The sequence below is a fragment of the Panulirus ornatus genome, chromosome 6, assembly GCF_036320965.1.
Source record: "Panulirus ornatus isolate Po-2019 chromosome 6, ASM3632096v1, whole genome shotgun sequence".
Classification (NCBI taxonomy): Eukaryota; Metazoa; Arthropoda; class Malacostraca; order Decapoda; family Palinuridae; genus Panulirus; species Panulirus ornatus.
Genome location: NC_092229.1, coordinates 23,096,981 through 23,111,423, shown reverse-complemented (window position 1 = coordinate 23,111,423; position 14,443 = coordinate 23,096,981). Strand labels below are relative to the sequence as shown.

At 42.8% G+C, this 14,443-nt stretch overlaps 1 protein-coding gene across 1 annotated transcript in view; it reads left to right on the top strand.

Annotated features, from left to right (window-relative positions):
• Helz (Helicase with zinc finger) overlaps window positions 1–14,443 on the top strand; it is a 292,336-nt gene that overhangs the window by 68,304 nt on the left and 209,589 nt on the right. The window contains exon 5 of the mRNA XM_071662257.1: window positions 4,626–4,725. Coding sequence (XP_071518358.1) covers window positions 4,626–4,725 — 100 coding nt within the window. The remainder of the gene's footprint in view (window positions 1–4,625; window positions 4,726–14,443) is intronic.

Sequence of the window (14,443 nt, the reverse complement as noted above, 5' to 3'; positions counted from 1 at the left end):
ACGTAGGAAGTATTCTTTCTCCCCTATCCCTATATATTTATATATATATATATATATATATATATTTTTTTTTTTTTATTATACTTTGTCGCTGTCTCCCGCGTTTGCGAGGTAGCGCAAGGAAACAGACGAAAGAAATGGCCCAACCCCCCCCCATACACATGTATATACATACATCCACACACGCAAATATACATACCTACACAGCTTTCCATGGTTTACCCCAGACGCTTCACATGCCCTGCTTCAATCCACTGACAGCATGTCAACCCCGGTATACCACATCGCTCCAATTCACTCTATTCCTTGCCCTCCTTTCACCCTCCTGCATGTTCAGGCCCCAATCACACAAAATCTTTTTCACTCCATCTTTCCACCTCCAATTTGGTCTCCCTCTCCTCCTTGTTCCCTCCACCTCTGACACATATATCCTCTTGGTCAATCTTTCCTCACTCATCCTCTCCATGTGCCCAAACCACTTCAAAACACCCTCTTCTGCTCTCTCAACCACGCTCTTTTTATTTCCACACATCTCTCTTACCCTTACGTTACTCACTCGATCAAACCACCTCACACCACACATTGTCCTCAAACATCTCATTTCCAGCACATCCATCCTCCTGCGCACAACTCTATCCATAGCCCACGCCTCGCAACCATACAACATTGTTGGAACCACTATTCCTTCAAACATACCCATTTTTGCTTTCCGAGATAATGTTCTCGACTTCCACACATTCTTCAAGGCCCCCAGAATTTTCGCCCCCTCCCCCACCCTATGATCCACTTCCGCTTCCATGGTTCCATCCGCTGCCAGATCCACTCCCAGATATCTAAAACACTTCACTTCCTCCAGTTTTTCTCCATTCAAACTCACCTCCCAATTGACTTGACCCTCAACCCTACTGTACCTAATAACCTTGCTCTTATTCACATTTACTCTTAACTTTCTTCTTCCACACACTTTTCCAAACTCAGTCACCAGCTTCTGCAGTTTCTCACATGAATCAGCCACCAGCGCTGTATCATCAGCGAACAACAACTGACTCACTTCCCAAGCTCTCTCATCCCCAACAGACTTCATACTTGCCCCTCTTTCCAAAACTCTTGCATTCACCAAGATGAGAAGAAAGGAGAGATAGGTAGTATGTTTGAGGAAAGGAACCTGGATGTTTTGGCTCTGAGTGAAACGAAGCTCAAGGGTAAAGGGGAAGAGTGGTTTGGGAATGTCTTGGGAGTAAAGTCAGGGGTTAGTGAGAGGACAAGAGCAAGGGAAGGAGTAGCAGTACTCCTGAAACAGGAGTTGTGGGAGTATGTGATAGAATGTAAGAAACTAAATTCCCGATTAATATGGGTAAAACTGAAAGTTGATGGAGAGAGATGGGTGATTATTGGTGCATATGCACCTGGGCATGAGAAGAAAGATCATGAGAGGCAAGTGTTTTGGGAGCAGCTGAATGAGTGTGTTAGTGGTTTTGATGCACGAGACCGGGTTATAGTGATGGGTGATTTGAATGCAAAGGTGAGTAATGTGGCAGTTGAGGGAATAATTGGTATACATGGGGTGTTCAGTGTTGTAAATGGAAATGGTGAAGAGCTTGTAGATTTATGTGCTGAAAAAGGACTGATGATTGGGAATACCTGGTTTAAAAAGCGAGATATACATAAGTATACTTATGTAAGTAGGAGAGATGGCCAGAGAGCGTTATTGGATTACGTGTTAATTGACAGGCGTGCGAAAGAGAGACTTTTGGATGTTAATGTGCTGAGAGGTGCAACTGGAGGGATGTCTGATCATTATCTTGTGGAGGCTAAGGTGAAGATTTGTATGGGTTTTCAGAAAAGAAGAGTGAATATTGGGGTGAAGAGGGTGGTGAGAGTAAGTGAGCTTGGGAAGGAGACTTGTGTGAGGAAGTACCAGGAGAGACTGAGTACAGAATGGAAAAGGTGAGAACAATGGAAGTAAGGGGAGTGGGGGAGGAATGGGATGTATTTAGGGAATCAGAGATGGATTGCGCAAAAGATGCTTGTGGCATGAGAAGCGTGGGAGGTGGTTTGATTAGAAAGGGTAGTGAGTGGTGGGATGAAGAAGTAAGAGTATTAGTGAAAGAGAAGAGAGAGGCATTTGGACGATTTCTGCAGGGAAAAAATGCAATTGAGTGGGAGATGTATAAAAGAAAGAGACAGGAGGTCAAGAGAAAGGTGCAAGAGGTGAAAAAGAGGGCAAATGAGAGTTGGGGCGAGAGAGTATCATTAAATTTTAGGGAGAATAAAAAGATGTTCTGGAAGGAGGTAAATAAAGTGCGTAAGACAAGGGAGCAAATGGGAACTTCAGTGAAGGGCGCTAATGGGGAGGTGATAACAAGTAGTGGTGATGTGAGAAGGAGATGGAGTGAGTATTTTGAAGGTTTGTTGAATGTGTTTGATGATAGAGTGGCAGATATAGGGTATCTTGTTCGAGGTGGTGTGCAAAGTGAGAGGGTTGGGGAAAATGATTTGGTAAACAGAGAAGAGGTAGTAAAAGCTTTGCGGAAGATGAAAGCCGGCAAGACAGCAGGTTTGGATGGTATTGCAGTGGAATTTATTAAAAAAGGGGGTGACTGTATTGTTGAGTGGTTGGTAAGGTGATTTAATGTATGTATGACTCATGGTGAGGTGCCTGAGGATTGGCGGAATGGGTGCATAGTGCCATTGTACAAAGGCAAAGGGGATAAGAGTGAGTGCTCAAATTACAGAGGTACAAGTTTGTTGAGTATTCCTGGTAAATTATATGGGAGGGTATTGATTGAGAGGGTGAAGGCATGTACAGAGCATCAGATTGGGGAAGAGCAGTGTGGTTTCAGAAGTGGTAGAGGATGTGTGGATCCGGTGTTTGCTTTGAAGAATGTATGTGAGAAATACTTAGAAAAGCAAATGGATTTGTATGTAGCATTTATGGATCTGGAGAAGGCATGTGATAGAGTTGATAGAGATGCTCTGTGGAAGGTATTAATAATATATGGTGTGGGTGGCAAGTTGTTAGAAGTAGTGAAAAGTTTTTATCGAGGATGTAAGGCATGTGTACGTGTAGGAAGAGAGGAAAGTGATTGGTTCTCAGTGAATGTAGGTTTGCGGCAGGGGTGTGTGATGTCTCCATGGTTGTTTAATTTGTTTATGGATGGGGTTGTTAGGGAGGTGAATGCAAGAGTTTTGGAAAGAGGGGCAAGAATGAAGTCTGTTGTGGATGAGAGAGCTTGGGAAGTGAGTCAGTTGTTGTTCGCTGATGATACAGCGCTGGTGGCTGATTCATGTGAGAAGCTGCAGAAGCTGGTGACTGAGTTTGGTAAAGTGTGTGGAAGAAGAAAGTTAAGAGTAAATGTGAATAAGAGCACGGTAATTAGGTACAGTCGGGTTGAGGGTCATGTCAATTGGGAGGTAAGTTTGAATGGAGAAAAACTGGAGGAAGTAAAGTGTTTTAGATATCTGGGAGTGGATGTGGCAGCGGATGGAACCATGGAAGCAGAAGTGAATCATAGGGTGGGGGAGGGGGCGAAAATCCTGGGAGCCTTGAAGAATGTGTGGAAGTCGAGAACATTATCTCGGAAAGAAAAAATGGGTATGTTTGAAGGAATAGTGGTTCCAACAATGTTGTATGGTTGCGAGGCGTGGGCTATGGATAGAGTTGTGCACAGGAGGGTGGATGTGCTGGAAATGAGATGTTTGAGGACAATGTGTGGTGTGAGGTGGTTTGATCGAGTAAGTAATGTAAGGGTAAGAGAGATGTGTGGAAATAAAAAGAGCGTGGTTGAGAGAGCAGAAGAGGGTGTTTTGAAATGGTTTGGGCACATGGAGAGAATGTGTGAGGAAAGATTGACCAAGAGGATATATGTGTCGGAGGTGGAGGGAACGAGGAGAAGTGGGAGACCAAATTGGAGGTGGAAAGATGGAGTGAAAAAGATTTTGAGTGATCGGGGCCTGAACATGCAGGAGGGTGAAAGGAGGGCAAGGAATAATGTGAATTGGATCGATGTGGTATACCGGGGTTGACGTGCTGTCAGTGGATTGAATCAAGGCATGTGAAGCGTCTGGGGTAAACCATGGAAAGTTGTGTGGGGCCTGGATGTGGAAAGGGAGCTGTGGTTTGGGGCATTATTGCATGACACCTAGAGACTGAGTGTGAATGAATGAGGCCTTTGTTGTCTTTTCCTAGCGCTACCTCGCACACATGAGGGGGGAGGGGGATGTTATTCCATGTGTGGCGAGGTGGCGATGGGAATGAATAAAGGCAGATAGTGTGAATTGTGTGCGTGGGTATATATGTATGTGTCTGTGTGTGTATATATATGTGTACATTGAGATGTATAGGTATGTATATTTGTGTGTGTGGATGTGTGTGTATATACATGTGTATGTGGGTGGGTTGGGCCATTTCTTTCGTCTGTTTCCTTGCGCTACCTCGCAAACGCGGGAGACAGCGACAAAGCAAAATAAAAAAAATAATACAACAGTTGTTCTGTTTAGATATGTTTATGTTCTCAGAAGAATTGATATATTTTTCTTTTATTATAATGTGATGTATCATATAACACTAAGTGGAATGTGTATATGTGAAAACATCAGAATGAGAGCTTGGTATCCACACTCAGGTCCTTATGGGACAGGAAAGACCTATACGTTGGCACAGGGCATCAAACAAATACTCCAGGAACCTGACACCCGTATACTCATCTGCACACACTCCAACAGGTCAGAGCAATAAAGGTGATCATATTTGTAATATATCAGAATTTTGATTTAACATAATTTTACATGTTGATTTTGTATAGCAAGGTAATTTCTGTGACTTAGCAAGTTGTTGAAAATAACCCTAGTATTTATTGGTTCTTCATTCATCATATAATATGCTTATCTTTTGACTTAAGTTGTTCATTTATGATTATTTTGAATGAATCGCCCTTCTAGCTGTCTGGCAGTGAAATTTATTCCTTGACACTTTATTCATGTATATATTTTTTAAGAAGATGAAAAAGAAGAGGAAAAGGTCATTGCAGTTCTCGAACAGAATGATGGAGTAAAGGAGGAGGTGGAGGATATGGAGGAGGATGGAGGAGATGAGGAGCGACCTGAGATTAAAGCCATCACTGAGGAGGAGCAGAGAGCCCTCGCCAAAAACTTAGACAAACTGGGAAAAGACAAATGGAAACTTCTCTTCAAAAAGCTTGGATTCAAAAATGATGAGATTGATTTTATTGAGAAAGATAAAGCAGAGAAGGAGGATAGCGTGGAGAGCCAAGTTGCATTTCTCCTGAAGCTTTGGGTGGAAAATGAGGGTGACGAGGCCAATAAGGAATATCTGCTGTCTGCTGTGCACACTTGGAGGGCTCAGAATGACAGCAGCTGCTGATGGAGTATTCACTTGATATTCTAAAGTAAATTTTTTTACAAAGTATCTTAAAAGGCATCATATTTTTATGTACACATTTGTATTGTATATGAAAGATTCATGTTTCATTTTTTCATTCATTTCAAGCTAGAGGTTTCAGTTTTCTAAATTGTTTCTTACATTTTTCATATGTATATATATGTATGTGTGTGTGTGTGTATATGTGCGTGTGTGTGTGTATGTGTATATGTATATATATATGTATATTATCCCTGGGGATAGGGGTGAAAGAATACTTCCCACGTATTCCTCGCGTGTCGTAGAAAGCGACTAGAGGGGACGGGAGCGGGGGGCCAGAAATCCTCCCCTCCTTGTATTAACTTTCTAAAATGGGAAACAGAAGGAGGAGTCACGCGGGGAGTGCTCATCCTCCTCAAAGGCTCAGAGTGGGGTGCCTAAATGTGTGTGGATGTAACCAAGATGTGAAAAAAGGAGAGATAGGTAGTATGTTTGAGGAAAGGAACCTGGATGTTTTGGCTCTGAGTGAAACGAAGCTCAAGGGTAAAGGGGAAGAGTGGTTTGGGAATGTCTTGGGAGTAAAGTCAGGGGTTAGTGAGAGGACAAGAGCAAGGGAAGGAGTAGCAATACTCCTGAAACAGGAGTTGTGGGAGTATGTGATAGAATGTAAGAAAGTAAATTCTCGATTAATATGGGTAAAACTGAAAGTTGATGGAGAGAGGTGGGTGATTATTGGTGCATATGCACCAGGGCATGAGAAGAAAGATCATGAGAGGCAAGTGTTTTGGGAGCAGCTGAATGAGTGTGTTAGTGGTTTTGATGCACGAGACCGGGTTATAGTGATGGGTGATTTGAATGCAAAGGTGAGTAATGTGGCAGTTGAGGGAATAATTGGTATACATGGGGTGTTCAGTGTTGTAAATGGAAATGGTGAAGAGCTTGTAGATTTATGTGCTGAAAAAGGACTGATGATTGGGAATACCTGGTTTAAAAAGCGAGATATACATAAGTATACTTATGTAAGTAGGAGAGATGGCCAGAGAGCGTTATTGGATTACGTGTTAATTGACAGGCGTGCGAAAGAGAGACTTTTGGATGTTAATGTGCTGAGAGGTGCAACTGGAGGGATGTCTGATCATTATCTTGTGGAGGCTAAGGTGAAGATTTGTATGGGTTTTCAGAAAAGAAGAGTGAATGTTGGGGTGAAGAGGGTGGTGAGAGTAAGTGAGCTTGGGAAGGAGACCTGTGTGAGGAAGTACCAGGAGAGACTGAGTACAGAATGGAAAAAGGTGAGAACAATGGAAGTAAGGGGAGTGGGGGAGGAATGGGATGTATTTAGGGAATCAGTGATGGATTGCACAAAAGATGCTTGTGGCATGAGAAGAGTGGGAGGTGGTTTGATTAGAAAGGGTAGTGAGTGGTGGGATGAAGAAGTAAGAGTATTAGTGAAAGAGAAGAGAGAGGCATTTGGACAATTTTTGCAGGGAAAAAATGCAATTGAGTGGGAGATGTATAAAAGAAAGAGACAGGAGGTCAAGAGAAAGGTGCAAGAGGTGAAAAAAAGGGCAAATGAGAGTTGGGGTGAGAGAGTATCATTAAATTTTAGGGAGAATAAAAAGATGTTCTGGAAGGAGGTAAATAAAGTGCGTAAGACAAGGGAGCAAATGGGAACTTCAGTGAAGGGCGCAAATGGGGAGGTGATAACAAGTAGTGGTGATGTGAGAAGGAGATGGAGTGAGTATTTTGAAGGTTTGTTGAATGTGTTTGATGATAGAGTGGCAGATATAGGGTGTTTTGGTCGAGGTGGTGTGCAAAGTGAGAGGGTTAGGGAAAATGATTTGGTAAACAGAGAAGAGGTAGTGAAAGCTTTGCAGAAGATGAAAGCCGGCAAGGCAGCAGGTTTGGATGGTATTGCAGTGGAATTTATTAAAAAAGGGGGTGACTGTATTGTTGAGTGGTTGGTAAGGTTATTTAATGTATGTATGACTCATGGTGAGGTGCCTGAGGATTGGCGGAATGGGTGCATAGTGCCATTGTACAAAGGCAAAGGGGATAAGAGTGAGTGCTCAAATTACAGAGGTATAAGTTTGTTGAGTATTCCTGGTAAATTATATGGGAGGGTGTTGATTGAGAGGGTGAAGGCATGTACAGAGCATCAGATTGGGGAAGAGCAGTGTGGTTTCAGAAGTGGTAGAGGATGTGTGGATCAGGTGTTTGCTTTGAAGAATGTATGTGAGAAATACTTAGAAAAGCAAATGGATTTGTATGTAGCATTTATGGATCTGGAGAAGGCATATGATAGAGTTGATAGAGATGCTCTGTGGAAGGTATTAAGAATATATGGTGTGGGAGGAAAGTTGTTAGAAGCAGTGAAAAGTTTTTATCGAGGATGTAAGGCATGTGTACGTGTAGGAAGAGAGGAAAGTGATTGGTTCTCAGTGAATGTAGGTTTGCGGCAGGGGTGTGTGATGTCTCCATGGTTGTTTAATTTGTTTATGGATGGGGTTGTTAGGGAGGTAAATGCAAGAGTTTTGGAAAGAGGGGCAAGTATGAAGTCTGTTGTGGATGAGAGAGCTTGGGAAGTGAGTCAGTTGTTGTTCGCTGATGATACAGCGCTGGTGGCTGATTCATGTGAGAAACTGCAGAAGCTGGTGACTGAGTTTGGTAAAGTGTGTGGAAGAAGAAAGTTAAGAGTAAATGTGAATAAGAGCAAGGTTATTAGGTACAGTAGGGTTGAGGGTCAAGTCAATTGGGAGGTGAGTTTGAATGGAGAAAAACTGGAGGAAGTGAAGTGTTTTAGATATCTGGGAGTGGATGTGGCAGCAGATGGAACCATGGAAGCGGAAGTGGATCATAGGGTGGGGGAGGGGGCGAAAATTCTGGGGGCCTTGAAGAATGTGTGGAGGTCGAGAACATTATCTCGGAAAGCAAAAATGGGTATGTTTGAAGGAAAAGTGGTTCCAACAATGTTGTATGGTTGCGAGGCGTGGGCTATGGATAGAGTTGTGCGCAGGAGGATGGATGTGCTGGAAATGAGATGTTTGAGGACAGTGTGTGGTGTGAGGTGGTTTGATCGAGTGAGTAACGTAAGGGTAAGAGAGATGTGTGGAAATAAAAAGAGCGTGGTTGAGAGAGCAGAAGAGGGTGTTTTGAAGTGGTTTGGGCACATGGAGAGAATGAGTGAGGAAAGATTGACCAAGAGGATATATGTGTCGGAGATGGAGGGAACGAGGAGAAGAGGGAGACCAAATTGGAGGTGGAAAGATGGAGTGAAAAAGATTTTGTGTGATCGGGGCCTGAATATGCAGGAGGGTGAAAGGAGGGTAAGGAATAGAGTGAATTGGAGCGATGTGGTATACCGGGGTTGACGTGCTGTCAGTGGATTGAATCAAGGCATGTGAAGCGTCTGGGGTAAACCATGGAAAGCTGTGTAGGTATGTATATTTGCGTGTGTGGATGTATGTATATACATGTGTATGGGGGGGGGGTTGGGCCATTTCTTTCGTCTGTTTCCTTGCGCTACCTCGCAAACGCGGGAGACAGCGGCAAAGTATAATAAAAAAAAAAAAAAATCAAGTATAAAGATTTTATTTTTCTGAGTCTGACTTTAGAACTTGCAAGTTTTTTACAGATATTGGTTTGGTTTATAAGTCTTATGTTAAGCCTAGTCTTGAATCCTTTGATTAGATGGCATTACTTCTGCATCAGATGTTTCAAAGTTGAAGAAGAGTGCATTTCAAGCTGCTGGTACAGCAAAACCCCAAAATATGTCAAAATATACCTGAATAACAGTGTATGCCAACCAGGTTGCATAACTGTTGTTCAGATGAGGCAGTAAAATGAAATTTAATGTAGAAATAAGGAAGGATAAGTAGCCAGACACCAATACACATCCTAATGAAATAATAAGGGAAAGTCAAAGAACTTGTTTCTCCCTTATGAAATGAAAAGACATCCTAGAAGAATAAAATACAAAAACAAGTGACATAAGCATTAACTTAACCATGGAGAAACAAAAAACTTTTGGTGGTATTGGATTGCTAGTAATGGCACACTCTAAACACAGCTTGGTGTTGGCATTTCATCCAAGGGGGTGTCATTACTCAAATTATTTGTATTAGGATGAGGTCCACTTTGTCCCACATATATCCATTGCTTTTGAAGTTATGTGATTTTATGACTTTGAACCATACTTATTATCACAGTAATCATAATGTGAAATGATGAAAGAAGCTCCTGTCCCTGCCAAACGCATTGCTGTTGCTATGCTTGGAAGTGTTTATTCTCTCTTCCTCCAAGACAACCTCTTCACCCAATCCATAGTTCAACCGTTCCTGTTTGAGGCCACTCAAGCAAGGGATCAGGCATATTGTGCTTGGAAAATTCCCCCTTCTCTGGCTCCCAATCAGCTTTTATTACTGTCTGTAATCACTGCAATCATGTTATCTGTGAGGCAAAGTGCTCCTTTATTCAAAAGAATTGCGATAACCTCTCCTCATAATCCACTGATGGATCTTTCTGGTGTTTAGGAAAAGACATCTGAAACGATGTCTTCACTTTTGCATTCTGACAGTACTATATTTGTCTGTGCCATAGACAGAGCAACTCTCATTAGTTCCAATTTCTCCTCTAACTCCACCTTGGATAACTCTAATATCCCTCCACCCCCAGTTGCTCCATTTACTAATCCTATGCCCCTCTTTGTAATCTCTTTTCATTCTGTCCAAAAAGTGCTTCTTTCTTTGGACACAAGCAGGGCTTATGGTCCTGATGGCATTCATCCCCATGTACTGAAAGATGTGAATCTGAACTTGCACCTGTGCTTGCTCGTATGTTCCATTTCTGTTTAAAAGCCAAAACTTATCCTTCTTCTTGGAAGCATACATTAATACATCCCATCCCTATGAAAGGTGAGTGTTCTGACCCCTTTAACTATCTTCCTCTTGCTTTGACATTACCATTTCCGAAGTCTTTGAATCCCTCCTTAGCTCCCATATCCCTAGACACCTTGAATCTCACAGCCTTCTCTCTGATCACTAATATGGCTTCCAATTGGCGAGATCCACTGGTTGAATTCTTTCCCATCTTACTAAGATTTGGTCATCATCCCTGAAAGATTTTGGGAAGTCATATGTAGTTGCCCTTGACATATCCAAAGCTTTAGACAGGGTGTGGCATTGGGGTCTAATTTCTAAGCTGCCCTAATTTGGCTTCCCTCCCTCACTTTGCTCCATTATATTAGCTTCCACTAATGCCAATTTGTCTCTGTTGTTGATGGATCAGCCTCCCACCCTTTTCTCCATCAACAGTGATGTCCCTCAAGGTCCTGTCATTTCCCCATCTCTGTATCAAACACTCCTCACAACTCTCGTCTCTCCTTTGATGGTTCTGTAATTCAACCTCTTGGCTCAATGAACATACTTGGTATTGCCCTAACATCCACTCTTTCTTGGAAACCCCACATTACAGGAATAGCTAAGTCTGTCTTTGATAAACTGGGAGTCCTATTTAGGTGTCGAAACTACATCTGAACAGTTGCTTCGTTTATGCAAAGGATTGATTTTTCCTTGTATGGTGTGGTTCTAGCTCTGCATCCTTCCTTGACAGAGTTGAGTTGAAAGTGGTCTGACTTATAAACTATCCCAGACCAACTTCCAGACTTAACCCTCTTGCCCTATGCTGCAATGTTGGTTCACTTTCCCTCTATTATTGGTACTACTTTGGTTTTTGCTCCCAAGAGCTGGATGCTTGTTTGCTCCCATCACTAGCTTAACCATACAATACTCTACAAGCTGCTGTGTCGCATGATTACTGTGTGGCCATTGATAACTCAAGGGTGGGCTGTTTTGGTAACTGTTTCTTTCCCTGCAGTGTGAAGATTTGGAACTGTTTACTTTCTCATGTCTTTCTTCATAACTATGACATGGCACATCTGGCACATTTAAAGATAGATTTTTCACTATCTCCAAAATTCATAAATACTTCCCCTTGTCTTTTCTTTTCCCCTTCCATACTTCTCTGTATATTTCAATTAAGGCCTGGCCTTTTGTTCGTGACTGGAGCCTTCACCAAAAAAATATATATATATATATTTTTTTTTTTCTGCTTTGTCGCTGTCTCCCGCGTTTGCGAGGTAGCGCAAGGAAACAGACGAAAGGAATGGCCCAACCCACCCCCATACACATGTATATACATACATCCACCCACGCAACTATACATACCTACACAGCTTTCCATGGTTTACCCCAGACGCTTCACATGCCCTGATTCGATCCACTGACAGCACGTCAACCCCGGTATACCACATCGATCCAATTCACACTATTCCTTGCCCTCCTTTCACCCTCCTGCATGTTCAGGCCCCGATCACACAAAATCTTTTTCACTCCATCTTTCCACCTCCAATTTGGTCTCCCACTTCTCCTCGTTCCCTCCACCTCCGACACATATATCCTCTTGGTCAATCTTTCCTCACTCATTCTCTCCATGTGCCCAAACCATTTCAAAACACCCTCTTCTGCCCTCTTAACCACGCTCTTTTTATTTCCACACATCTCTCTTACCCTTACGTTACGTACTTGATCAAACCACCTCACACCGTACATTGTCCTCAAACATCTCATTTCCAGCACATCCATCCTCCTGCGCACAACTCTATCCATAGCCCACGCCTCGCAACCATACAACACTGTTGGAACCACTATTCCTTCAAACATACCCATTTTTGCTTTCCGAGATAATGTTCTCGACTTCCACACATTCTTCAAGGCTCCCAGGATTTTCGCCCCCTCCCCCACCCTATGATCCACTTCCGCTTCCATGGTTCCATCCGCTGCCAGATCCACTCCCAGATATCTAAAACACTTCCTCCAGTTTTTCTCCATTCAAACTTACCTCCCAATTGACTTGACCCTCAACCCTACTGTACCTAATAACCTTGCTCTTATTCACATTTACTCTTAACTTTCTTCTTTCACACACTTTACCAAACTCAGTCACCAGCTTCTGCAGTTTCTCACATGAATCAGCCACCAGCGCTGTATCATCAGCGAACAACAACTGACTCACTTCCCAAGCTCTCTCATCCCCTACAGACTTCATACTTGCCCCTCTTTCCAAAACTCTTGCATTCACCTCCCTAACAACCCCATCCATAAACAAATTAAACAACCATGGAGACATCACACACCCCTGCCGCAAACCTACATTCACTGAGAACCAGTCACTTTCCTCTCTTCCTAAAAGTTTTATATATATATATATATATATATATATATATATATATATATATACCACATCGCTCCAATTCTCTCTATTCCTTGCCCTCCTTTCACTCTCCTGCATGTTCAGGCCCCGATCACACAAAATCTTTTTCACTCCATCTTTCCACCTCCAATTTGGTCTCCCTCTTCTCCTTGTTCGCTCCACCTCCGACACATATATCCTCTTGGTCAATCTTTCCTCACTCATCCTCTCCATGTGCCCAAACCACTTCAAAACACACTCTTCTGCTCTCTCAACCACGCTCTTTTTATTTCCACACATCTCTCTTACCCTTATGTTACTCACTCGATCAAACCACCTCACACCACACATTGTCCTCAAACATCTCATTTCCAGCACATCCATCCTCCTGCGCACAACTCTATCCATAGCCCACGCCTCGCAACCATACAACATTGTTGGAACCACTATTCCTTCAAACATACCCATTTTTGCTTTCCGGGATAATGTTCTCGACTTCCACACATTTTTCAAGGCTCCCAAAATTTTCGCCCCCACCCCCACCCTATGATCCACTTCCGCTTCCATGGTTCCATCCGCTGACAGATCCACTCCCAGATATCTAAAACACTTCACTTCCTCCAGTTTTTCTCCATTCAAACTCACCTCCCAATTGACTTGACCCTCAACCCTACTGTACCTAATAACCTTGCTCTTATTCACATTTACTCTTAACTTTCTGGTTTCAGAAGTGGTAGAGGATGTGTGGATCAGGTGTTTGCTTTGAAGAATGTATGTAAGAAATACTTAGAAAAGCAAATGGATTTGTATGTAGCATTTATGGATCTGGAGAAGGCATATGATAGAGTTGATAGAGATGCTCTGTGGAAGGTATTAAGAATATATGGTGTGGGAGGCAAGTTATTAGAAGTAGTGAAAAGTTTTTATCGAGGATGTAAGGCATGTGTATGTGTAGGAAGAGAGGAAAGTGATTGGTTCTCAGTGAATGTAGGTTTGCGGCAGGGGTGTGTGATGTCTCCATGGTTGTTTAATTTGTTTATGGATGGGGTTGTTAGGGAGGTAAATGCAAGAGTTTTGGAAAGAGGGGCAAGTATGAAGTCTGTTGGGGATGAGAGAGCTTGGGAAGTGAGTCAGTTGTTGTTCGCTGATGATACAGCGCTGGTGGCTGATTCATGTGAGAAACTGCAGAAGCTGGTGACTGAGTTTGGTAAAGTGTGTGAAAGAAGAAAGTTAAGAGTAAATGTGAATAAGAGCAAGGTTATTAGGTACAGTAGGGTTGAGGGTCAAGTCAGTTGGGAGGTAAGTTTGAATGGAGAAAAACTGGAGGAAGTAAAGTGTTTTAGATATCTGGGAGTGGATCTGGCAGCGGATGGAAGCATGGAAGCGGAAGTAGATCATAGGGTGGGGGAGGGGGCGAAAATCCTGGGAGCCTTGAAGAATGTGTGGAAGTCGAGAACATTATCTCGGAAAGCAAAAATGGGTATGTTTGAAGGAATAGTGGTTCCAACAATGTTGTATGGTTGCGAGGCGTGGGCTATGGATAGAGTTGTGCGCAGGAGGGTGGATGTGCTGGAAATGAGATGTTTGAGGACAATGTGTGGTGTGAGGTGGTTTGATCGAGTAAGTAACGTAAGGGTAAGAGAGACGTGTGGAAATAAAAAGAGCGTAGTTGAGAGAGCAGAAGAGGGTGTTTTGAAATGGTTTGGGCACATGGAGAGAATGAGTGAGGAAAGATTGACCAAGAGGATATATGTGTCAGAGGTGGAGGGAACGAGGAGAAGTGGGAGACCAAATTGGAGGTGGAAAGATGGAGTGAAA